The 27,002-nt window shown below is 34.9% G+C and overlaps 1 protein-coding gene across 1 annotated transcript in view; it reads left to right on the top strand.

Annotated features, from left to right (window-relative positions):
• The first annotated feature begins 4,477 nt into the window (after positions 1 to 4,477).
• LOC140172750 (neural-cadherin-like) overlaps positions 4,478 to 27,002 on the top strand; it is a 157,985-nt gene continuing 135,460 nt past the window's right edge. Inside the window, 2 exon segments of the mRNA XM_072195881.1 lie at positions 4,478 to 4,904; positions 18,913 to 19,601. Coding sequence (XP_072051982.1) covers positions 19,172 to 19,601 — 430 coding nt within the window. The 5' untranslated portion in view covers positions 4,478 to 4,904; positions 18,913 to 19,171.

Raw genomic sequence — 27,002 nt, 5'->3', positions numbered from 1 at the left:
AATTTTAAAATTAAAAAATGGTTGTAAGTCAAAACTCTACACATAGACCTGTCTTTTTACTTTGCAGTACGCTATACAAGACCTGAGAAAGTAGCAAAAAAAGCTTGAGGGTCGTAAGTCGTCATGTATTCGTTAGAAGTTAAACATTACTAGAAATAGAATGGGACTAGATTAAATAGCGAAGACATGTCACATTGAATATTCTACGTCGAATACTGGAAGTTTGTATGGGTCTATTGGGTAACATTAAGTAAACATTCCTGAAACAAAATTTGAGATTGAACCGAAGCTTTTCAATAACCAATAACTGAAACTTCATAACCAATACATGACAATAGCCCTAGCCCTAAACACTAAACTTAAAACAATATAATCCTAAATTTCTAATCTGTAATACCTAACGTTTCTATACCTAGCGAGGATAGCATGACTCATTGATTAGAATTCTCGTTTCTGGTGCACGAGGTCCCGGGTTCGATTCCCGGCGATGGAGAACTTGCTGGGATATTGACCTGGAAAAATAAAGTCTGAATTTAATTGGTAGATTAAATTCAGATTTCCGCACTTGCCATGGAGCAATTGGAATTGAGTGTATAACATGAGAAAATTCCGTCCTTCGGAGGAGACCCTAATCCGTCGCTCCCATGAATTGCAGCACAGAAAAGCAAAAAAGTTTCTTGGATTATCCAGGGTTGTCGTCAAACCTGAACAAATTAAATGAAAACCATTCCGTGGTTTCCAACTAAACGCGAAAAAGGTATAGAAACCATTTTCATAACCACTCCATGGCTGTTAAATCTTTTTACATATAATTTATTAATATTAGTATTAATTTGTCCTAGATTTGTGTGAATCAAGCCTTATTTAGAATTAAAATCTATGCAATGTGACCAAAGTAGCGCATTTGGTTTCTCGCTCTGAAGTAGGACACCGTAATAGTAAACTCTCAAACTACTCCTACAGTGACGCTCTTTTATGCTTTTACGTCTACGCCAATCCATAAAGTAAAAGTAATTGATTGAATAATTCCCTCCAGATTCCTGTATTTAGTTCTCTCAGATAATATTTCCAATGATCTGAATGTTCAAGTGACACATATGATTATTGAAGTGCCGTCTTTTAGCGTCGATGCCATAGATGAAATATTACCATTTGTCATATATTTATTTGCTTAGCTGTTGATAAGTATGTCGAATTCGACACTTATTCGAAGATTGACCATCTTATGCCTCCCTGTCATACTTTCATGCCGCTGACCGTTGCGACAAGCGCCATGACGTATCAGCCAATCATAAGCCTTGGTTGTGTCCATTTGTCTGCAATGGGCATGCGTCACGTCGCTCAGTGGCAAGCGGTTTGTCAGTATGAAACGAGCATTAGGCTTTGGCGAAAGTGTTAACCTTTGAGTGAATGCCCAGACGATCTCAATTGCAATGGTGTTTTGTTTTAAGAATATGCAGAAAAAACTCGAGTTCTATTGATGAAACCTATAGAATTCATAACAGATGCATTGCAGACAGAGGTAAAGTTTATAGTAGCCTAAATCTTCAGAGTAGGCTGTCTTAACAACAATTGGCATGCAGTAATATTATTGCATATTTTTGTTTGACAAATCCAGAAATTTTACTCACGACTTGAGCTTTCGTCTTCTGGGCTGATGGTTTGATCACAAATGATTGATGCGATATAGTCCACTGCGTTTCCCGTGGAGGTTTAATGCACTCTCACTCCTCGCATGTTTCCTTAATCACGTATAATGACCTACTGCTGAAAATAACTTTCATCCCGAGGAGTGAGAGTGCATCCAACCTCCGCGTGAAACGTAGTGGACCAGATCGCATCAATCACTTGTGTCCAAGCCATCAGCCCAGATGGTGAAAGCTCAAGTCGTGAGTAACATTTCTGGATTTGACAAACAAAAAATGTGCAATATAATACTATTATCTACAATCATGACAATCCTACTGATGCATTTGTTTACGGAATTCAGAATTGGTTCGAGTACGTTGACATTTTTGAAAACGTCAATTTCTAACATCAAATTTGAAATACAAATTGTATTATATTATCGATTTTATAACTCTGACCTATCGGAAAAATTATATTATGTGCGTACAAAATATTGTTTAAAATGTTTTACTAGAATAAAACAAAATTTTAAAAACGTGGTTATTTCGGGGGTTATTTCACAGATTAATTATTTTAATAATAAAATTGTTACAATGATTAATGAATGAATAATAATTTAAGTAATTTTCCCGATAGGTCAGAGTTCACTATGTCCTAAAATTACCAAAACCGTCCCACAATGCTTCAGTGATTTGTAATGCCGATGTCGTTTATTGTAACACGACCAATCTGGTTCAATTACTACTATACACTATTCCTGTTCCTCAGAACACTCAATTTGAAAGGTGCGAGCTGAATTCGGCGGCAGCACTTTGCGAATAGATGAGTACTTTCTTTCAATGAATGTTGTATCCTGAATGTAATCTAAGACCTCACAACTGTCGTTCTGAGTCCATTTAGTGTGAATCAAACCCTATTTTACATTCCTCTCACTTGAAACAATTCTATTTTTAACGTTGATACAGTTAATTTCGTTAGCAAAACAGGTTCTTTTTCTGAGTGTCATCTATGCTGAATGAGCTATTCTAGTTGAAATCCATACTAGGAGTGTGGATTTCAAATGGGGTTACCAGAATGTGTGACCCCATTTGGAGTCTGCACACCGTCTGTGGGAGATTAGGGTCATGTCTTCCACAGGGGGTGTATGGACTTCAACTCGAACAGCTCAAGAGTTAACATGTAGTTTGCGAGGGATTAACAGTTTGTATGGAAGATGTAAGCTTTCCTTTTGTAATGTTGTATGGAAGATGTACGCTTTCCTACTCCATCTAACGATAGATAATTCTTAATCTAAATTCTTGCCTTTCTGGGACATGTTTCACTACTTTAGGGAAAGTTGTTACGACTCCTCTCTCGATTAAACATCCTATGCCGTTTCTAGAATCAGAAACTTACGTAAGGGAGAATGTTAAATAGTAGTTAATGAAGAATTACAACTTTTGAAAACAATTGTTACTCCCCAGTTTGATTCTTTGTTTGTAATACATCACGCAGTGTTATAAATTCCGTTGCTTCAACTTTCTTATTTAATGCATACACTTCGTTTGAGTACATTTGGGCCACGTGATTTGGATGAAATTTATCACTCGTGCCTGAATCTATTCAGTTTTATATCGGTGTTTGTAAAATCCATTATCATACGCAGAAATGTCTGCAAACTTATGTCACTTCTTATATCATAGCAAATAAAAAATAATGCAAATGATAATATAAAATTTCGGTGGTACCGTGAGGTATAGTTGCCAAGAGGTTTGGCCGATATTGGCAACACTGTCAACACGGAATTTTACGGTAAACTATCGCGCTGAGTTTGAACACACGTTTCAATGAGGTAGAGCGCCTTTTATTGCATTGGGAAAAGCGCGCTACCTTATTGGTCAAATACCAATCGCTCGTCGCTCAGCGATCGAGTATAAATTCAGCTTTAAAGCTAAATACATACGAAATGGGGCCGAGGTACCCAAAATTGCGCTTTTCTGCATATAAGATCACCTTAAATAAACGGAAAACGTAATACTTAATTAAAATTCAGTATCTATTTCGACAAAGGATGTTTGTCATCCATTTATAATGCACTAGAGTTGACAGCATTAATTTTTAAATGTGTAATTTGCTGTGTTTTATATGCAATGCATGTCTTTTTGGGACAATACGAATTACTATCATGTTACCGCATGTACCCTTAACATCAGGAGGGCCGCCGTGCGTTAAATTACTTAAGTAGCAATAAGGCACAACATGAAACCAGATCTACTACACTCTTATCATGTTTATCCCGTGTTGAACATGCATCAACAATATATAAGCAAATGCATACGCTAACTTAACTATACCATTCCCTAACACATTTCTGGAAAATATAGATTCAGGGTATCGCATCGTCTTTTGTGCAAAATAAAACACACACTTTTAACAAAGTGAGGCTACTGCCCTCCAAAATACCTGTAAGTTTGGATTTTAAGGGTTGCTTTGGTACTTAGAATGCCCTTAGGGTACTAGTAATATTCAAAGGCAAAATCGGTAAATCTCATGTAGCCTTAACCAAAAGCCCATTCACTATGCATGCCTACACTTTGTTCATATATTCTATTCAAATCTAGTCACCCGTATACCAATAGGTGACGACAATACATGCTATTTAATCCGAATATAGTCTGATTCTGATTATCTATTGGTAAAAAAAGAGCAACTGCCTCAGCAGCGCATGCGTTGATTTTATTCTCTATTTGTTAGGAAGCTCGTACTAAAAATTACACCAAATCAAAGCGCACGCGCTTTTCAAACTATCCCAACTGATGACTTCACCGAAAATTCTATTTGATAGTAGTGTGGAGGCGTGACTGGCATTTATTCAGTGGAACACAACTGCTTACAACGCTACAGGGTCCATTTCCTTAACTTAAAACTATATCATGAACGTGCATTACTTACCGGTGTAAGCAACTCTATTACACTTCTATTAAGGAATTGTCTAACGCGCAAAAGGCTCTAGAAAGGAATATCGATAGACAGTGATTTGAAGAAAAAAAGTGTGATGGTACTACAGCGCTTCATCCATCGACCCATTTGAAGAGATATACTCGTTTGGCATGACAAGAAAGTTGGAATATATAAAAATCGAAAGTGTTTATTAATGGATGTGTTCTGATATTACAAGTGGAATATACACTCAACAACTACTAGAAGTTTTGAAAAGTTTCTGTTGACTGCCATTTTGTGTTAGTCGGTTATTGACTTGGAAGGAAGATTACACAATTGAAGCAGTAATGATAGAGGTAGGTCAAAGCGTCATTTGAAACCGTATCATATAAGTCTGGTATTATCATGGTCTTACCATGGAGCGAATTTAAAACCAGTCGAGTAAACTGGTCACCAGTGTTGAAATTGATCCGATGGTGTACTTGTACTTCCTACGGGTATCCATCTTTAAGACCAAGGATGATACTATTCGTGATACCTAATTTCATGGTAATTTTAACCTAAAGATAACGCGTTTCTCTGTTTGTAGTTAATGTATGGACTTTAGTTATGTATTCCTGGAGTGTTTACTGGTATATGTATTACTCGACTAAAGTATTCAATTTCAGTATTTTATTTCAAGCATGTGTAGTACATTACGCATTTTCTCTTTCACTATTATACCACACCGAAGTTATTTTGATCGAGTTTCTTTTTTTTCTGTTTTCTTTGCTCAGTTTCGTTCCCCCTTTCTTGTATTGTCAAACCCTATACTGCAAATTATAGTATAAATAAAGCCTATCGCTCTTAGCGCTTCAGCTATACTACTGCAGAACTTTAGAGAAATATCACGCGCTGGCGTTTTTAATACAACCCCCAGTCGGTGGCGTTAAGGGCAATTCCCAGCCGTTCGGCAGTATACTTTAACGCAGTGTACCAGCGAGTCACATATATGTCAGTGGTGTGTCTTCATTAAGGAGAAGGCGAAAATGATGCTGATGTCATGGCAACCAGATGATGAGTTGTCTTCACGTTTTCCATCTTGCTGTATACAAATTTAAGATACTCGGTACATTGCCTGAATGGGAATCTTAAGATGCCGGAGCTACACTTACGCGAACCAGTGATCTAACCCTTTTCTCTCCGCCAATGGCGAGTTATCCAATCAGGACTATGTTCTTCGTTTCTCTAAGGTTGGATTACAATACTACCAGTAAGTACATCCCTTCCCCGCCCTCCTGAGGGGTATCATATGGAATAATAACAGATTTCCTACATGCTGCTGCGATGACTTCTGATTTCTACTACATAAATGTGTCGAGGAGTTCCTTCAGGTATAGAAAATCACGTAAATCTGATTTGAAAGAGAATTTCTGAAGTTAATACCATTTTATTATGATAACATATAATGTACAATCGAATACAAAGGCAGGCGTTGCATATTATGCATACCAAGTAAGAGACTCTAGTAAGTGCGAACTGTATTTGTTTATTTTATAATACAGAAAACAGTGAATCATAAACAGTATTGAGTTTTACCTGCATAATTTTGTAAACAAATCACGCTACGCATGCCTTATGCAGATTAACATAAAAAATCACCAAACTATTCTATTCGCTCCATATGAATAATTTAATAATACATTTGATACACACCGTGTCAGGGTCATGCTCGAAAGAGCGTTAATAATACTAAATCGAATCCTAATTCACATCGCATGTACATGCATAGTTAATACAATAGGGCAGTACCAACAATAGAAGTTTAATATGGCGTCCACCATAATAGAGAAACGTCAGAAGCGTTAACTATTGTGTTTTGACGCAGAGAAAGATAACAAATTATTTAATTGAATGGGCATCAACTCGCCGGTCCAGTTGTATCGTGAACGGTGAAACATTATTGCATACCAAATGTAACGCGAGAAAAAGTGACATGGATTTTAGCAGAGGACCTTATTGAATAAGTGTAACTTATTGTAACTTAAAACACGCTGGTCCAATCCGTGACCTTTTTATGGCCCAATTCAGTGGAGAGCAAAATAGCGAAATACAATACAAAATATATTTGCACAATAGCGGTATGAAACCAAGCGCAAAATAGCCATGGACATGGTGGTTTGTTTGGAGTGTGAAGTATTACATGTAATGGTGTTTCCTATGATGTTTCCCCAGAGAATGCCTGTAACATTATACACTTTTCTCTAATGTTTGTAGGTTCAGAGTTGTAATTATGTGTTTTATTGTGGTAGTGTAACGCGTGTTAGTTTTTCGTGACATCCGTGACTTAAAGCTTTAGAAGATAGGCGCGTTGATGAAGTAGTGACCACCTTTTTGTGTTTACCATCTCGTTGTGACAACATTGCCTTACAGAAGCGATGCATAGGTATATAGTTGCTATAGAAACGGGCAAATCCTCTCACCCGATGGCAAATTAGATAAAAATAATACAAAATCTAAATGCAGTGGTCATGTAGGTAATCTTTTTTGCTAATCGAACATAACGCACAGTAATACCTAAATGACCGTGGGGTTCGAATTGCTCTTGATTGGGAAATTAGATTGTCATGAGTATTGCATAAGAGGATATTGGGTGAGATCCTTATCCTGGGAGAGATTGTAATAACATTCTTATTACTTATACTAAGGTTAATCATTGTTACTGTTTGGTATTAGATAAGTGTGCCTGGTTATTTGTAACCTAATTAATTGGACATAAACTGATGTAAGTGTTGTTAGTAACTATCAGTATCAGGTAGAACATTTTGAGAAGATGAAATTCAAAACGTCTGAAGATACATAAAGTTGTTTTAATTTTTATGTAATTATTTTGTACCACCTAAGCAAGCATTTGGTTAACAAACTTCACAATCTTCAATGACACTACATGTTTCCACCCAATCATATTTCATAGGTTTCACCCATGTGTTCAAAGATCCAATGGCCAACTGGTTACCCAATTGGGTAACCCAAACGGTTGGGTTAGTATTCAGATGTGTTTGAAGTAGGTAACACAGGCTATATACATTAGTAGATTTGACGGATTGGTGGTAGAATCATCTTTACTCCAACTAGTACATGTATATACCGACAGAGGTGCATGATAGTGGAACATCTTGGAATATTGCCAATATCGATATCTTTTAGAATTGGTAACCACACCCAGTTTGACTACATTGCGTGTGGTTTCGCAGAGTCAATGTAACATGCATAGTTAATTTATTACTTGTACAAATGTAGAAGCCTTATTTTCAAGAACTGTCACACCAGAAACCAGATGGTGCCAATACGATTACCTTTGTCAGAATAGGCATCATAAGCAGCGTGTTTGCAGTGGTTGACGCAAAAGACAGAAGAGTATCTTCAGGTTCTAAACTACCTTAACAGAATGCAGTAAGACATATCTTCGAAAGCGTAAAGATCGAAGAGTGGCAGGGCATTGTGTCCTGAAATGATGATGTTCAGCAGGTTGTAGAAACGACGTGAGTGAAGTAGAACAACGCATTTAGGAAACTAAGGAACTTTACTGATATAGAGATCGTGTATGAGAGTAAACCGAACACAGTTGCAAAGAGTTACCAAAACAAAAGAAACCTGGAAGTTTTGTAAAGCAACAACATACAGATGTTACAGATGCTAACATTTTCAAGTACTCCCAACATGTCCTCTAGGAAATAGAAAGGCTATTTGTCAACGATGTCAGTTTCACTATCAGACGCAATGACAGATTAAATAACAATAGAAGACAATTACATGACTTGGTAGGAACATCTTTGCATTAAAAACAAATAGATCCTATTAGCCATTCCAAACACAGCGATTAGCTTTGACAAGTCGGTGTTTATTGCACAGAGTGCCCAGGTGTTCCGAGTCGCTATTGGGCATTATTTAGTTGTCTACATATGTCTGTTGTGTAGATTGTCTATCGTCATCAAATGAGTCGAAATTTGATGTATGACTCAATGGTATGTAATACGCCCAATCACTAACATTGGCTGCAATGAATACTAAATTCTCGGACAGAAGTATGAAAATATCTCTTATTCTGTAAATGTGTTCTACTATTTACTCATTTTAACTCAAACATATGGACAATATGCATGCCATATTGCAATTTTGATCAGTACAAAAACATTGCCTATAAACGTTTTAATTGTTTCTTTAAAAGTGAGCAAATATGACATTTTCAGAAAGTTAGGATATCATTTTAATTACAACATTACGTAGCATTACATATAACACATATGGCAATGGCATTATGTGTAACTGTAAAAAGGATAAACATTACTTATTACTAACATAGAGTACAAAATTTATCTTTTATAACTGTGCAAATATTCTTTAGAAGTGAGCAAGTATGACATTTTCAAAAGTTTATGATATTGTTTTAATTTCAATAATATTATGTAGCATTACAAATAACACATAAGGCATTATGTTTAACTGTAAAAAAGGATAAACATAGAGTGCAAACTTTATACTTGTACAAGGTCTTTTGTAACTGTGCAAATATTATTAAAAAGTGAGCAATTGTTACATTTTCAGAAGTTTATGACATCATTTTAATTTCCATAATATTATGTAGCATTACATATAACACATAATTATGGAGTTATGTTTAAATGTAAAAAAAAGATAAAAATAGAGTGCAAAACTGATACTTGTACAAATGTTGTACGAGCTCTTTTGTAACTGTGCATTATATTCTTTAATTTTTAAAAGTGAGCAAGTATGACATTTACAGAACGTTATGATATCATTTTAACTTCAATATTATGTAGCATTATATATAACACACATGGCATTATGTTTAACTGTAAAAAGGATAAACATAGAGTACTTGCAATTTATACTTGTACGAGGTCTTTTGTATCTGTGCAAATATTCTTTAAAAGTGAGCAGGTACTGACATTTTCAGAAAGTTAGAATATCATTTTAATATCAATATTATATGTAGCATTACATATAACACATATGGAGTTATGTTTAACTGTAAAAAAGGATAAACATAGTGCAAAATGATGATACTTGTACAAGGTCTTTTGTAACTGTGCAAATATTCTTTAGAAGTGAGCAAGTACTGACATTTTCAAAAGGTTATGATATCATTTTAATACGTAGCATTACATATAATACATATGGCGTTATGTTTAACTGTAAAAAATGATAAACATAGAGTGTAAAATTAACATTTGTACGAGGTCTTTTGTAACTGTGCAAACATTCTTTAAGAATGAGCAAGTATCAATATTATATGTAGCATTACATACAACACATATGGAGTTATGGTTAACTGTAAAAAAGATAAACATAGAGTGCAAAATTGATACTTGTACGAGGTATTTTGTAGCTGTGCAAATATTCTTAAAAAGTGAGCAAGTGTGACATTTTCAAAAGGTTAGAATATCATTTTGATTTCAATAATATGTAGCATTACATATAACACACATGGCATTATGTTTAACTGTACTGTAAAAAGGACAAACATAGAGTACTTGCAATTTATACTTGTACAAGGTCTTTTGTAAGTGAGCAAGTACTGACATTTTCAGAAAGTTAGAATATCATTTTAATATCAATATTATATGTAGCATTACATATAAACACATATGGAGTTATAAAAAAGGATAAGCATAGTGCAAAATAATGATACTTGTACAAGGTCTTTTGTAACTGTGCAAATATTCTTTAAAAGTGAGCAAGTATGACATTTTCAGAAGGTTAGGATATCATTTTAATATCAATAATATTATGTAGCATTACATGTAGCACATATGGAGCTATGTTTAACTGTAAAAAGGATAAGCATAGTGCAAAACTGATATTTGTACGAGGTCTTTTGTAACTGTTCAAATATACCTTTTTGGTGTCATAAAAGTTCAGAGCTCTTTCATAAAATAATGAGATGGTGTATTTTTAGCTCTATTTCAGATGTTTCATCAATATGTTAGGTTTCATCCAGCTGCTTGTTATAAAAGGATACATACAGCAGATGAAATGAGAAAGATTGCTCACGATATAATGTAGAGTTGTTTGATTTACACTGCCACAGCGATATGACCGTACAATATATATAACCTATAAGCGCATCTGATGGAATGGGCGGTACTTCATTGGAAAGCACAATAGCCGGGGAGGAATACCACGTATTGTATTTACGATTATAATTAAACATGGCGGAAATTTTAATGGGCTACCATAGTTAATATTGGTTAAATTAAGAGTATTATTATTGGTATGGTTTATGATAGAATGTATGGTTTAGAGCTAATTAGGGTTAGAGTTCATTGAATGAATATTAGGGGTTTAAAAAATGACATACGGTTTGGTTTAGTGATATAGTTAATGGCTAAAGTCAATGAATTAGAATAAATTTGACATATGTATATTTTAACGTCAAAGCTCAGTCATTCTATACACTATAATTGACAGATAGGTCAAAATACATACGGTTAACGGTAATTATGCTAATTAGTTGTAGTCGAGTGGCTGCGGACGTCAATCCAATAGGTCTTAATTAGAGCATTCCATAATTACCGTCTGCCCAAACATGCCGTGGTATTGTCAGGTTATTGTTTCCCCATCTATGATTAATCAACTTGATTGGATGCGGTTTTATTTTTCATTTTATGATATCTATTCAATATCACATGTTGTCATGGTAATCTGTTTGTATCTGGGGGTAATACCCTGTGTTTCATCTGTCAATAAAGGAAATAAGCACATGGTGGTAAATCAATACAGACGATATAATTGTTTAAAGATGGAGATCTCACTGTATGTAATTGATATTAAGCAGTGCTTTTTCAATCAATTCTTTGATATGGAGAAAATCACGTAATACAGGATAATATTTCTATTATTATTATTTAGAATGTATTTTAGAATCATCAGTATTCTTATAAAATAAGAAGTGAAGAATTGTGATGTTGCATTTCCGACTTACCGCTGGAGGAGTGCATAAATTTGCATTGCTGAAAAACAAATATAATCAAAAACTTGTTGGCTGTGTATTAAGAAGAGTGAAATATAATATGTATTAATATGATAGAATGTATTTGAAATGTAATACTACGTTTTGTTGTTCTATTATATATTTAGGACCAATGAACTATAGAGTATGAAAGTATTCAAAAGCACAACGCGGAATTTGTCATGAATTACGTGATTATTTGGGAATATTTGAGCAGACGACAACGACTTCGCAAATGGCGCGAAATAACACTTTTCATTATTATAGTCCAACGACGTGTAATGACAGCCAGATTGTTAACGTGACTTATCCGTGTATAAAACGTTGACAAACTGCTTTAATGGTATGCTTGTGAAGTTTATAAATAGCTTCTATTTGAATTACTATTGGCAGTTGGTTATTACGCTGTATTTATTTTCAATCGCTATCATTTTTTGCGAGTAATTTAACCAATAAACTTTATCGTCTTACCGGAGCATAAATGCAATAGTCCACCCCATTGGCTAGTGTTCGGTCGCTCCTTAAAGACGTGTGAATAAGGCGTCACATGGTTCTTCATGACACACAATTAGTGCAGTAGATTTATTCTTTTGTTTGTAATCATTAGAGTTATTGGTTAATAAAGTGATATATTGCTTTCGTTTGAACTTTCTGAGTATTGTAGCCATTAATTAGGGACAGCACATATGCTCTAATGACAATAATTTACTTCAGATTATTGCTTAATGCTGATTTGTGATGTAGTTCAGGGTGATACAGGTTTGCAGGTGTGTGGTGTGGTGTACTTGTGTTTCTTGTGTCAACTTTGCTATTACCTATTTCAGAATTTGTATTAATGAAGATTATTATTACAAACAAAAGCGGTAAGCGGATGTTTGTGTGTGTGTCAGCTGTCAGGTGTGGGGTGCGTACATCGGTGTGTATGGTGCGGGAATTGTTTGCGTGGATCTATGTTATAGATCGTGTATTATTTTGTACATCAAATTTAGTGCTGCAACGATGACTAACATACTATTTCAGCAATCCCATATTTTATTACTTTTTACAAAAACAAAGCATGAAAATTGGTTCCTTGGTGTGTGTGCATACGTTGTGTTAACAGGGGTTTGGATATTTGCATGTTTGTTCGTCATTAATTTTGTTCCTTGTACATTGTTATACAACTACGATATCAGTGTTGTCTTACCCATTTCAGCAATGCCGTTTATGAAGATTTTTGCAAAATTAATATGCAATAATCGGTTGGGTGTGTGGGTGGGATGGGGGTGTGTGTGGGTAGTGTGTTGGGGGTAGTGTACAGGGGTGTGTTCGTAGGATTGTGGATATTTGTAAGTTTGCTCTTACATTAATTTTGTTCCTTGTCCATTGTTATACAACTACGATATCAATGTTGTCTTACCCGTTTCAGCAATATTATTTATGAAGATGTGGGTGAAATTAATATGCAGTAATCGGTACGGGTGTGTGTGTGGGATGTGTGGGTGGTGTTGTGGGTACGTGTACGGGGTGTGTTTGTAAAAGTGTGGATATTTGTAAGTTTGCTCTTACATAATTTTGTTGCTCGTACATTGTTAAACAACTACGATATCAATGTTGTCTTACCGTTTCAGCAATGCCATTTATGAAGATTTTTGCCAAATTAATATGCAGTAATCGGGTGGGATGTGTGGGTGGGGCTGGGGTGTGTTGGTGGAGTGTGGTGTGTGAGCGTACATGATACGGTGTATGTTTGTAGGGGTGTGGATATTTACATAATACGAGTGTCTCTCTTTATTTGCTCTTGCATTTGTTCCTTATCCATTGTTATACAACTGTTATATCAATGTTGTCTTTCCTGTTTCAGCATTGCCATTTATTAAGATTTATGGAAAATTAATACTAGTATGCAATAATCGATTGGTGGTGGGTGGGGTGTGTAGGTGTGATTGCATGGGGTGGGTGGGATGTGGGTGGGTACAGAGGTGTTCCTTGTGCATTGTTATACAACTGCAATATCAATGTTGTCTTTCCTGTTTCAGAAATGCCATTTTTGCAAAATTAATATGCTCTGCTCAATATCATGGATTCAATACTATTCAAGATATAATCAAAATTTGCGAAATGTATTACAAATCCCCACGTCTATGATAGATACTCATGTCATCAGAACATAGGTAAATTTACCTTCTTGATTTAAAACTGATTAATCAAATTTGTAAAATTCGTTTCTTCTAACAAATATCATTCAATTTATAGAATTGCAATTTGAAGCTACTTCTCGCTAACACTAATGGGTGATACTCGATTATGGAAAGAAGAAATTAAGTTAAAGAATCATTGCACCAAACGTCCTATAGTCATATTACCTCGAGTGACTTACAGCAAAAATGGCCTCATATCCGCTGGCATAGTTCGATAACTTGCATTCAAAAGTAATAGCCACCAAAAATGGCATCGTATTGTGGGTATGATATTTTGTACCTAAGGCATTTAGAGGTCATAGTATAATTGTACAAACATATGGGTTAAAGAACTGTGACGTGATGTATTGCGATATTTTATGTCCTTGTGGGTGTACATTTGTATTGGATAGCCAATGCATTCAAACACATCCATCCTAAGTAACAGATTCTACAAACGTGCAGAATTATATCTACTATTTCATTTGGAGTTGTAAGCGGAGGAGGATTCCCAATGCAGTGTTTCTGGTGAAGAATCCCTGTGGTATTTTTAATCACGGTTTATGAGATCATATTTTTACCTAAATATAAAATTAGGTGACCAAATTATATGGAAACAACGTTGGAAAATAGAGCTTATTGATATCAAGAAATTATAAGATTACAACTTAACATTTTTGTTAAGATAATGGTTCAACTTGAATACAACGCATATGGATCTATCCGCTAAAAAATTGACTGAATTTGACGGTTTTTTTTATTGAAAATACCATTATTTGTAATATTTATTTATAAACATAAACGAGTGTGGAGAGCGTGGTGCAATGGTTAGGGTACTTGCCTTTAGTGCATGAGGTCCCGGATTCGATTCCCGGCGGTGTCGATTTGCTGGGATATTGACTTGGAAAAAAAAAGTCTGAAATTAATTGGCAACTTCTGTAGATTAATTTCAGACTTCCGCTCTCCCCATGGTTCATTTAGAATTGGGTAAATGAATCATGAAAGTGCTCCGTCCTTCGGAGGGGACGTTAAGCCGTCGGTCCCATGTACAGAGAGCCATACCTGTACATGTATCTCGCAGCCAGTTTCGAAAAGAGTAGGGTGTTAACCCCTGACTGTTCCCAACCCGCCCCGGTGTTAAAATGGACCCCAATGGAAATAAGCTTCATAGAGGCTTTCTTGGGTTATCCAGGGTTGTCAAAACCCGAACAAATAAAAAAACCAAAAACATAAAAGTGATTCCCATTTTGTTAAAGCTTTTATACGTACTGCGTGTGTCTTAGTCATGTAACCTTGTAAATGTTTCTATTTTCGGAAAGTATCACACTAGAGCAATCAGATAATTGTTCGATTTTCAGGGCAAAATAGATGGCTGCTCTACTTGTATTCGCCTTTGTTCAGTCTTTGAATCTGAATTGCGGAAAACATATCAACTGCGTCGTATTTTTATAAAAAAAAGACTTTTTGCTGGCATACATTTTCTCAATTCATTATCAAGCATGTCTAGCAATAGCGGCATTCGGTTATGGAATTGAATACTACAGAAAATTACAAACTACTTTTGAAAATTTGTCAGCCAAATGTTTTTCTATATCACTCATTTTAACTATTACATTGAAAATGATATTTTCGATCAATTAAAACTGATCTAACCAATTTTAGAATACATACCTTTAAAATTATATTTCTCCTTTCTTTAACGTTATTCTCAAAATTAAAAAACATTTTTCTCAGATTGCAATTAAGTGTATCGTGTGGCATCTGAGTGATGTATCATGAAGTAGTATTTGCTTCTAAGAATTAACTGGACAAAGTCGTCCTGTCACTTAGCTTAATTTCATTATTGAAAATGATATTTCCGATACATTAAAACTGACCCAAGTCACCCAATCAATTTGGAAATACATACTTTTGACATCCCATTTCTCCTCTCTTCAGAAACTGTCCTCAAAATTGAAATACTTTGTCCAAATTGCAATTGAGTGGCATTTTGTGATTGATTGATATTATGAAATAGTATGGGAGTAAAGTGACAGGTTTCAGTTAATGGGGATCTACGGGAGGTAGCTAAGGTGTATTCTTGCTAGCTAAAAATATGACAAAATTCCTGGGTCGTGTTTATCCTCAAGGCACCGACGATTTTTAACGCTTTCAAATTGTCGTCAAAGGTTACTTACTGGTAGGGAAGATTGGCAACATACAGTATGTTTGAGACAGGAGTTATACCTCTACCTGCGAATTATGGCGGACGATATGAAGTTTGGAATATTTCGCCAAATTTGATTTGAAAATGTCACTGAACAAAAGTTGAATTTGCAGATTAAATATATTGGATTTCGACTAAGAGCGTTCCTCTAACACCTCACGCATCTGGAGATGGCTCCCTTGCCCTTGCATATACAAACTCTTCGGTTGGTAATAGTGAATTCTACAAGCCTGCTTCGACTGCAAATGTCTTTCACAGGCTTGGCTACTACTAAATGACAATATTTGATTATAAACACAATACATGAAGTCCAATTATGCCTAGTATTTGGACCAGTTGTTCTTCAGATAGTTCTGCTCAACAGACTCTCAATTTTGGAAAGCACGATGTGTCCCTTGCGTATTGCGAAGCCCAAAAGCAGGACGATAAGCACCTGAATCTATGAGCAACACGCACTTACAAAATTATCTCTGAATCTGATACTACTAATCGCACAGGGATTACATTTGTATCATCAGTATAGATTCACGCAGATTTCCAATTTTAAATTAAATGTTCTATGTCAACATTCAAATAGTATTACTTCGTTAAATTCCATGATTTCACGCAGATATTAAATTCTGAGTCATATGTACTCTGTGAACATTTTAAGCATTAAAAGTGCACACCAATGTTGTCCTCGTTGCATTGAATTTCGTCATAAACCCTCGCCTGAAGAGTTACGCGTTAATGCCACTATGTGAACCTCTAAAGCGTGCTATGTGTGATTTTTCACTACTTGCTCTTCATAATCTGCTTTAGGGCTTCAAAGACGATGATTTTTAGTTTGGAAAACAAACTGCAATGCATATGCAATATTTTAAAGCTTGCTTGAAGCTTTATTGATCTTATGATTTATTCATCGCGAAATGAAATTTGGCGTGATCGAGCCTCATCATGTAGCTTTTATATCGGTCACGACCTACCCGTAATATCCCCTTATCTACCAGTGTTCCTCCCATTTCTTCCTTTTCCGTTTTGCTTTTATCTTCCGTTAGATTTCCGATTTTGAGCTGATGTACAATTCTCCTTTGGGTTGTTGTTGTTGTTCTTTTTCATCCTTTGATTAACACACTGTACGCGAGTGTCGTCTGCTCAAATGATATGTTATCAATTATCAAACTTGTACATTCTATAACCGAATTTAAAATTTATCAAGTACTAGTTATTAAAAAGTACAAACATTACCAGTACTGATACAATGATGTTGCAGATAGTTCTGGACATTTCGTGAAAGGCCTCAACCGTCAGATTTCTGGTATTAAAATACCCATACGTGACCACACCCGTCGTGCAGATCATTTCCTCAACATTCTCATGATGCTCAAGACTTTCTCATCTCCACTCTTGTGGTATATACTTTAGTAGTTTCTTTCTTTCACGATACCCTGTGGGTTTGACGTACTATATTGATCAGCGTCGGCTCTTATACTTTCTTTCACTTTCCACAAAACTTTGCCTTTCCCCTGTTTGTACCTTTTAGAGATGATCGTGATGAACGTGTTGAATATATTATCCATGTTAACCGTATTTACGACAGATGTATGTTATGTAAGACAAATGCATGTTGTCAATTAACAATATTGCATCATTCATCTCTTCTGGTCACTTTGAAATCGTTTTATATACCCCTACTCATGAAAATGACATGTCATGCAAAGTCAAGAATATGTTACATAAGGAAGTGTCACATGTTATAAACATCCTAGATCCATCAAGAGAAATTTACTTCGTCATGTACTACGAAGCGTGAATCTTATTACAACACAGATTTCAAAAACTCCTCCCAAACATCAAACGCGTTTTATTCGGAGGTTATGCACATGATGCAAGAGGCCACAACGGTTGTAATTCAAACTCTAATACTGCCGGCATGGGTTGCAAAGATTTTTTTCATCGTAACAAGTGTCCCCAGTCCTGAATCAATTTGAACCCAATAGTGTGTGTGTCATCACATGAATGGATGTTGTAAAATGTAATACACATTAATTCAGACCAATCCAATCTGGACCATCCATGTGGATAAACCCCTTTCAGAATAAAATAATGGTGTGTTGTTGCATGTATAACACGATGCATTCTGCTTCGATTCCCTGATTTACAATTTCGTTACATAGTAGGTCGCCAGTCGATACTTTTCAGATGAATCTGTGCCAGGTTACAGGTGTTTTCTGGGCACATTGCCTCAAGAACATCCCCTTTCATTTACTACCATGCTAGTGTATCACTTTAACTTAGAATGTGTTCAAGATAATTATAAAGAGTGCTAGCTATGCCCTACAGGTACACATGCATGACATTGCCAATATTGAAAATAAAAACCAGACTGCAACTTTGAACAAAAAAGAGGTCCATGACTACCAACTTGAAACTTAGTTACTCCCCGCAAGCAGAATTACACCTTCATCAACTATATAACAGATTAAGCATGTTAAGTGGACGCCGTCCAGGCTTCTAATGTGGGGTTATGGGGAAAGATCATGTCCTTCAAGGCATTTTTGTATTTAATTATCATCAAATGGAATGTTGTTATAGTAAAACGCGTAAACATGTGGTTTTGACCTATATTTTATGTTTAGAGTCACAAGATTCCTCTCATATCTTTGACGGACTAATTGATAACTTGAGATGGTGTACTAGAGTCTCAAGAGGACGGAATAACCAGTATCCCTCATTTATTGCCTTGGTTACTGTGCGATATACTATTTAACCATTGCCATTCCTCAGCAAAGAGCCCCTATTACTTGAAATGACATTGTCTTTTTAACAGATTAATCTATTACTGAGTTGTTATTTTTTAGATATCCATGAATATGCATTTATTGACAAAATTATTCTATGCCATTTTCAGCACATTTGCATAAACAATGTTGACCTAGATCATGTAGATAACCGCCACTATATTATTGACATGATTTTTATTCTTTTTATATCCATTCACTTTACAGGTCAATACAATTATTTTTGCATCCACGGATCAAGTCTGGCGAGCGTGAGAATACATCTAATCAGCACTAACTTGCTCATCTTTTAAGGCAAAACAATCTTGAAACCCCCAGAAGCCAGCAGTAACCTAAAGGGGTGTTTACTGCAAGTAGGCTCCAAGTACTTCCAGGCTCGTCTACTTGGCGAGCTCGGAAAAAAGAAGAGGTGAAACATCACCTTAAGAAAGAGAGGAAGAGTTCAACACAGGTTAACTGTCCAACTATGTCATCCCAAATGTCATACCATGAGAGAAAGATGGTGGGGCTGTATGTAAGAACTTTCAGGACGTCTTTCTTATTGATAATTCTTGCCAGTACCTTCCAAAGTTTATCAGCATTCCAAAATAGCCGAGATGTGCCATTTACAGAGGAGAAGATTCAGCTTCATAGTAACAACGCACAATTAGATAGAAGGCGGAGGGAGAGTCTGCCGCAACAACAAGTCTCCCATTTTGAAGATACAGAAATAGGAAGTACAATACATGTCGTGTCCGGGAGCGATTCTGGAGATAGATTTTCCCAAATTGAGCCTGAAAATCCTCGTTTTTCTGTGGATGAGAGAACTGGGAATATTAAATTAATGGAATCATTGGATTATGAGACATCACCAGAGGAGATCATTAATGTTGAAATTACTAGCATCAACAATCCAGGTAGGTTTTTTTTTAATATTCACTCATAACTTATTGTGGTAATGTCGTAAATTGGCAATGTTTTAATAGCTCTCCAAATGTTAGGCAATCGGGTTATATAGGTCCGGGTGTTTCTGAAATTGGCTAAAGCGATTGTAGCTTCTTTTGGTCTCGAGGTTTTGGTTAAATTTTAGATTACATTATTTCACAATATTTTCTTGTAGTTGAAAAAGCCCTTAAACCATTTTAAATTGTTTAGTCCGGTGGTGTTTTGATAATCATAAACATGGTACATGATGGTACAGAATGTTGCATTTGAACTATGACTTGTGGCAATATAATATCATGAATATAGGTTTGTTTTCTTGCCAAAGTATAAATTCCCAGATTCAGAGTGCTTATTATTTTACCAAATTGTTGTTCAGAGCCTTAAACTACGTTCCTTTGTCGTTTTTCAAAGCAATGTCTTATTTTGAAAAGCCCTATTTTGGTTTGCATTGTAATTCATACTCCAACGTATAGCAATATCGTTTTATTCCCCAGTTATTAAAGCAAAACAAATTTCCAAACGTCAGATGATAATTATTTTGTTTAATCAAATTGATCAGATTGTGGTACAAAAACATACCAGTTCCGTTTTTGTTTTTTGAAAAAGCCAATAAGACCTACTCGAGAGGGCATCAGTCATAATTCGGGTTCATGACAAAGTATGTTGATGTAATTCAGGGATACTACTGGACAAACACGTATGGGTGGAAAGTAAAATAAGACAAACACCTCCCATAGGTCAGATGAATGTCAGTATTACCTACTAACTATACAAGATGCATTAATGGGAATATAGGTTAGATGAATTACAATATCTGGTCACTAGAGTCACGATCAAATTTACAAATCAAAATATTGTTACAAAATATGGGTTAGGTAATAGCATTATTACCATTTCAACACAATTGACACAATGATATTGACACAAATAATATTTACAAACATATGCTTAATTGTAAATAGTAATCGCCTTGTTTGGTAAATAACTTGCATCTTGCAACAACTTCCAAATTCGATGCTTTAACAATATTCTAATAATAATAATAATAAAAAAATAATAAAAAGGCATTTATAGAGCGCAAGTAACAAGGTCTCAGTGCGCTTTACAGTAAACTCTTACTCTACAACTTCTAAACATTGAGGGGTTTTGCGCAAAGACGAACATTACAAAACAAGTTGTTTCCACATTAGAATTTTGTACCGTATGCTTGCTAAAGCACACATACAGATTCAGTCTTATTTTGTAGGTTTTTGCTGAACCATGAAATGGTATCAGCCTACAAGTGTGTATGTTACTAGGTCCCTAACTAACCATTTGGTCTGAAATGGACATATCTCTAAATGCCACGAAGGTATGACCCCATGAGTGGTGTCATATGAAAGAGGAAAACATAAAGAATATAATAAAAATATTTCCAAACGTCAGAGGTCATCCAGGGGTCACAGGGGTCAAAAAAGGTCATTTTAACCAAAAATGCTCCGATTGAGCTTAAATTTAAATGCAATGATCCTTATGACATTCTAAACATGTTGCAAATATTGTAAAATTCATTTAAGGTCATTAAGGGGTCATAAAGGGGTCAAAGGTCAAGTTGTTCAAAATGCTCCAATTGAGCTGAAATTTAAACGCAATGATCCTTATGACATTCTAAACATGTTGCAAATATTGTAAAATTCAATTAAGGTCATTAAGGGGTCAAAGGTCAAGTTTTTCAAAATGCTCCAATTGAGCTGAAATTTATATGCAATGATCCTTATGACATGCTAAACATTTTAAAAACATTTTAAGAATCTAAGAATCATTTAAGGTCATTGAGGGGTCATAAAGGGTCAAAGGTCAAGTTTTACAAAATGCTCCGATTGAGCTGAAATTTAAACGCAATGATTCTTATGACATTCTAAACATGTTGCAAATATTTTAAAATTCATTTAAGGTCATTAAGGGGCAATAAAGGGGTCAAAGGTCAAGTTTTCAAAATGCTTCAATTGTAGGTATAGGCCTACCACAATATACTGCCGAAGCCACATGGTTCAGCTATGGTGCGGTTATCGCTCTAGTTGTATTCCTTCTGAATCGGCTCTGTCACAAGTTGTATATCTACTCAAAGTTTGTGTCTTTTGGCAATGCAGCGATAGCTTTAGTTGATCCTGACAAAACCTTCCATTTATAAACCTCAGAAGATCAACTTGTGAATCATTTAGTCACTTACAAATATAGAAACAAATGAATTACATTTACGTAATGCATTTTACAAATGACCTTGGTGCGTAGTCATCTTTTTTATCGAGATGATTTTATACTTGTTCGCTGCGAAAACGCTTAAGGCACCAACGCTTCTTCATAATTGTAACTTAATTTCATCAATCTAATGTTGTAAATAAAATATTAACTATAAATATGCGGTTGATGGATAGAATCCGCTAGCATATGTTACGTGAATAGGTTTGAATGGATGAGATGGAGTTATAATATGATGAGATGGTGGTAGGGTCAATGGCAAGACAAGTGAGAAATAACATGGAGAAATGGCTGGCTGACTCGGTACACTGTGTCAGATATGACAACATATCATTGTCAGCTCAGTATCCATAGCTGTTGCTCGGAATATTCAAAGTTTAAAGAGATTCAATCATAGCTTTAGTAAAAGTACTTATATTGTTTAAAACATAATAGTCTTAAAAATCATGGCCTATTACATTCACGAAACAATCGTTTTAACATAATAAACATGCAAGGATGTAATTATGTTGATTTAAAAAAATTAAGCAATACTCTATATTTTTCCACGCACGCCCAATTTTGTTTATATATTTTAAGTATAACCAACGCCAGTACGCTTGTAAGAAATGTAAACGCCTTAGTTAGTTTGAAAAGCATTCTGATGTCACACTCTTAACTTAGCAATATCGTTTTATTCCCCAGTTAAGCAAAACAAATTTCCAAACGTCAGATGATAATTATTTTGTTTAGTCAAATTGATCAAATTGTGGTACTAAAACATACCAGTTCCGTTTTTGTTTTTTGAAAAACCAACTACTTGATAAGGCATCAGAAAATATAATTCGCACGTGTTTATATTATGACAAAGTATGTTGATGTAATTCAGGGATACTCCTGGACAAACACGTATGGGTGGAAAGTAAAATAAGACAAACACCTCCCATAGGTCAGATGAATGTCAGTATTACCTACTAACTATACAAGATGCATTAATGGGAATATAGGTTAGATGAATTACAATATCTGGTCACTAGAGTCAAGATCAAATTTACAAATCAGAATATTGCTACATAATATGGGTTAGGTAATAGCATTATTACCATTTGACACATTGACACAATGATATTAATATTTTTAAACATATGCTTAATTGTAAATAGTAATCGATTTGTTTTGTAAATAACTTGCATCTTCCAACAAATTCCAAATTCGATGCTTTAACCATTCTAAACATTGATGTGTTTTGTGCAAAGACGAACAGCACAAAAAAGTTATTTCCACATTACCATTTTGTACCGTATGCTTGCTGGCGCACAAACAGTTTCTAGTCTTATTTTGTAGGTTTTTGTATTCCTTCTGAATCGGCTGTCACAAGTTGTATATCTACTCAAAGTGTGTGTCTTTTGGCAATGCAGCGATAGCTTTAGTTGATCCTGACAATACCTTCCATTTCTAAACCTCAGAAGATAATACTTGTGAATCATTTAGTCGCTTACAAATATAGATACAAATAAATTACATTTACGTAATGCATTTTACAAATGACCTTGGTGCGCAGTCATCTTTTTTATCGCCAGCCCATACGCGGGCTGGTATCTATTTCTGAGATTGGGTTTGTATGGTCAAGAGATTAACTTTATTGGTATTGGTAAGAATTATTTTATTTTACTTTTTGAGGTGGAATGTTTTAAAATTATTGTTATTCGATTTGTAAGGAAAAGTAAGTATGTTTTGCCGTTTCAACGACTGAAAACGAGTGAGTATTACCAAAGTTATGTTTGAACTAATTATGACTTTAAAAGTTCTAGGTATAGGCCTAAATGTAACAATAATAGTTAATATACAGCATCATATGGTCAGCAGAAGAAAATCTGACATCACCTATGATGTCATATCAGTGTCCTTGACCGGGGTCCTTACTCCTTGACGACTGAACAGCGTGATATCATGTTGATAACAGATCTATAGAATCAAAATCTTCATCATATCCCCGGATCATATCACAGATTCTCAACAATCTGTGATCATATGTGATCACATCAATATGGTCCACCATATTGATGTAAAAGTAATTATCTATCATATCCTGTGTCGTTTTATGGATAAAAATGACTCAAAATGTTATTGATGAAATGGTTGCTATCATAAACATCAGTTTTGTCTTTTCGACGGGAAAAATCCGATGCAAAATAAAGTTTTTAGGGCCTAGCTATAATATGGGCATAATTTATGCATGTAGGCCTATAGTATTGAACATAATTATAGCACTAGGCAGACTGTTATAGAATGGAGTAGGTAAGATGCCATATCCATAGCTTCGCGGCTAGGAGTTTCCGACTAGCAATCAACATGATCAGCACATTCATAAAACACAGTTTAAGAGTGAAGAGTGTAGTGAGTAACCAGTCCTTTATAAATGTGCTGACCACTATCTATTATAGTAGGCTTAAACTATACATTGCGAATTAATTAAGTTATTTTAAAATAAAATGTACATGTAAGTTATCTCAAACCGGCAGTGTATTTATGAAGTGGTATATCGAAAGCAGTGAAATCGGACATTCCTAAGCGAAGATATTGAGTTCGTAAGTTCTGGTATTACAAAATTGGAAATTGAGATATCGTGGGTAAAAAGCTGAAAAGACAAAAAAAAACCAAAAAAACAACAACAACAACAACAACAACAAAACAGACCAGAACAATTTGGAGTAATGAATTAAAAGAGTTGACATGAGATTAGGAATTAATGTTTTCTGCTGTTTCAGTGTGCATGTTCTCATCGTTGATGGTTTGGTGGACTGTCATGTAGATGTAAGCGTGATCCTAAAAATGCCTTTCACATTGACCAAAACTAATTACAAGACCTCTTCTACATTGAGGCTGGCCTTCCCTTTTAAAGGGAATTTTTATTATTTTCAATATTGGCAATGTCATGCATGTGTACCTGTAGGGCATAGCTAGCACTCTTTATAATTATCTTGAACACATTCTAAGTTGAAGTGATACACTAGCATGGTAGTAAATGAAAGGGGATGTTCTTGAGGCAATGTTCCCAGAAAACACCTGTAACCTGGCACAGATTCATCTCCCCTTTTTAAGGGAATTTTATCGAGATGATTTTATACTTGTTCGCTGCGAAAACGCTTAAGGCACCAACGCTTCTTCATAATTGTAACTTAATTTCATCAATCTAATGTTGTAAATAAAATATTAACTATAAGTATGCGGTTGATGGATAGAATCCGCTAGCATATGTTACGTGAATAGGTTTGAATGGATGAGATGGAGTTATAATAATGGTGAAATGGTGGTAGGGTCAATGGCAAGACAAGTGAGAAATAGCATGGAGAAATAGCTGGCTGACTCGATAGACTGTGTCAGATATGACAACATAATCATTGTCAGCTCAGTATCAATAGCTGTTGCTCGTAATATACAAATTTTAAAGAGATTCAATCATAGCTTAGTAAAAGTACTTGTATTATATAAAACATAATAGTCTTAAAACTCATGGTCTACTACATTCCCAAAACAATCTTTTTTTTTTAAAGTACAACCAACGCCAGTGTTCTGGCTTGTTAAAATGTAAACGTCTCAGTTTGAAAAACATTCTAATGTCATACTCTTAAAATTTGTAGCAATATCGTTTTATTCCCCAGTTAAAGCAAAATAAATGTCCAAATTTCAGATGATAATTATTTTGGTTAGTCAAATTGATTATTGATCAAATTGTGGTACAAAAGCATACCACTACCAGTTCCGTTTTTGTTTTTTGAAAAACCAACAAGACCTACTTGAGAAGGCATCAGTCATTATTCATCCGTGTTGATATTATGACAAAGTATGTTGATGTAATTCAGGGATATTCCTGGACAAACACGTATGGGTGGAAAGTAAAATAAGACAAACACCTCCCAGAGGTCAGATGAATGTCAGTATTACCTACTAACTATACAAGATGCATAAATGGGAATATAGGGTAGATGAATTACAATATCTGGTCACTAGAGTCAAGATCAAATTTAAAAATCAAAATATTGTTACATATTATGGATTAGGTAATAGCATCATTACCATTTCAACACATTGACACAATTATATTCATATTTTTAAACATATGCTTAATTGTAAATAGTAATCGACTTGTTTTGTAAATAACTTGCATCTTGCAACAAATTCCAAATTCGATGGTTTAAACATTGAGGGGTTTTGTGCAAAGACGAACAGTACAAAAAAGTTGTTTCCACATTACAATTTTGTACCGTATGCTTGCTGACGCACATACAGATTCTAGTCTTATTTTGTAGGTTTTTGTATTCCTTCTGAATCGGCTCTGTCACAAGTTGTATATCTACTCAAAGTTTGTGTCTTTTGGCAATGCAGCGATAGCTTTAGTTGATCCTGACAAAACCTTCCATTTATAAACCTCAGAAGATCTACTTGTGAATCATTTAGTCATTTACAAATATAGAAACAAATGAATTACATTTACGTAATGTATTTTACAAATGACCTTGGTGCGTAGTCTTCTTTTTTATCGAGATGATTTTATACTTGTTCGCTGCGAAAACGCTTAAGGCACCAACGCTTCTTCATAATTGTAACTTAATCAATCTAATGTTGTAAATAAAATATTAACTATAAGTATGCGGTTGATGGATAGAATCCGCAAGCATATGTTACGTGAATAGGTTTGAATGCGTGAGATGAAGTTATAATATGATGAAATGGTGGTAAGGTCAATGGCAAGACAAGTGAGAAATAACATGGAGAAATGGCTGGTAGACTGTGTCAGATATGACAACATATATCATTGTCATCTCAATATCCATAGCTGTTGCTCGTAATATTCACATTTAAAGAGATTCAATCATAGCTTAGTAAAAGTACTTATATTGTATAGAACATAATGGTCTTTAAAATCATAATCTATTACAATCACGAAACAATCATTTTAACATAATAAACATGCAAGTATGTTATTATGTTGATTAAAATAATTCAAGCAACATTCTATATTTTTGCATGCACCCCCTATTTTTTAATATTTAAAATACAACCAACTCCAGTGTTCTGGCTTGTTAGAAATGTAAACGTATTAGTTTGAAAAGATTCTGATACATGTCATATTCTTAGTGTAGCAATATCGTTTT

Source organism: Amphiura filiformis, chromosome 16 (assembly GCF_039555335.1).
Source record: "Amphiura filiformis chromosome 16, Afil_fr2py, whole genome shotgun sequence".
NCBI lineage: Eukaryota > Metazoa > Echinodermata > Ophiuroidea > Amphilepidida > Amphiuridae > Amphiura > Amphiura filiformis.
Note: the sequence above shows the minus strand (reverse complement) of the source record. Positions and strands in the feature narration are given on the sequence as shown.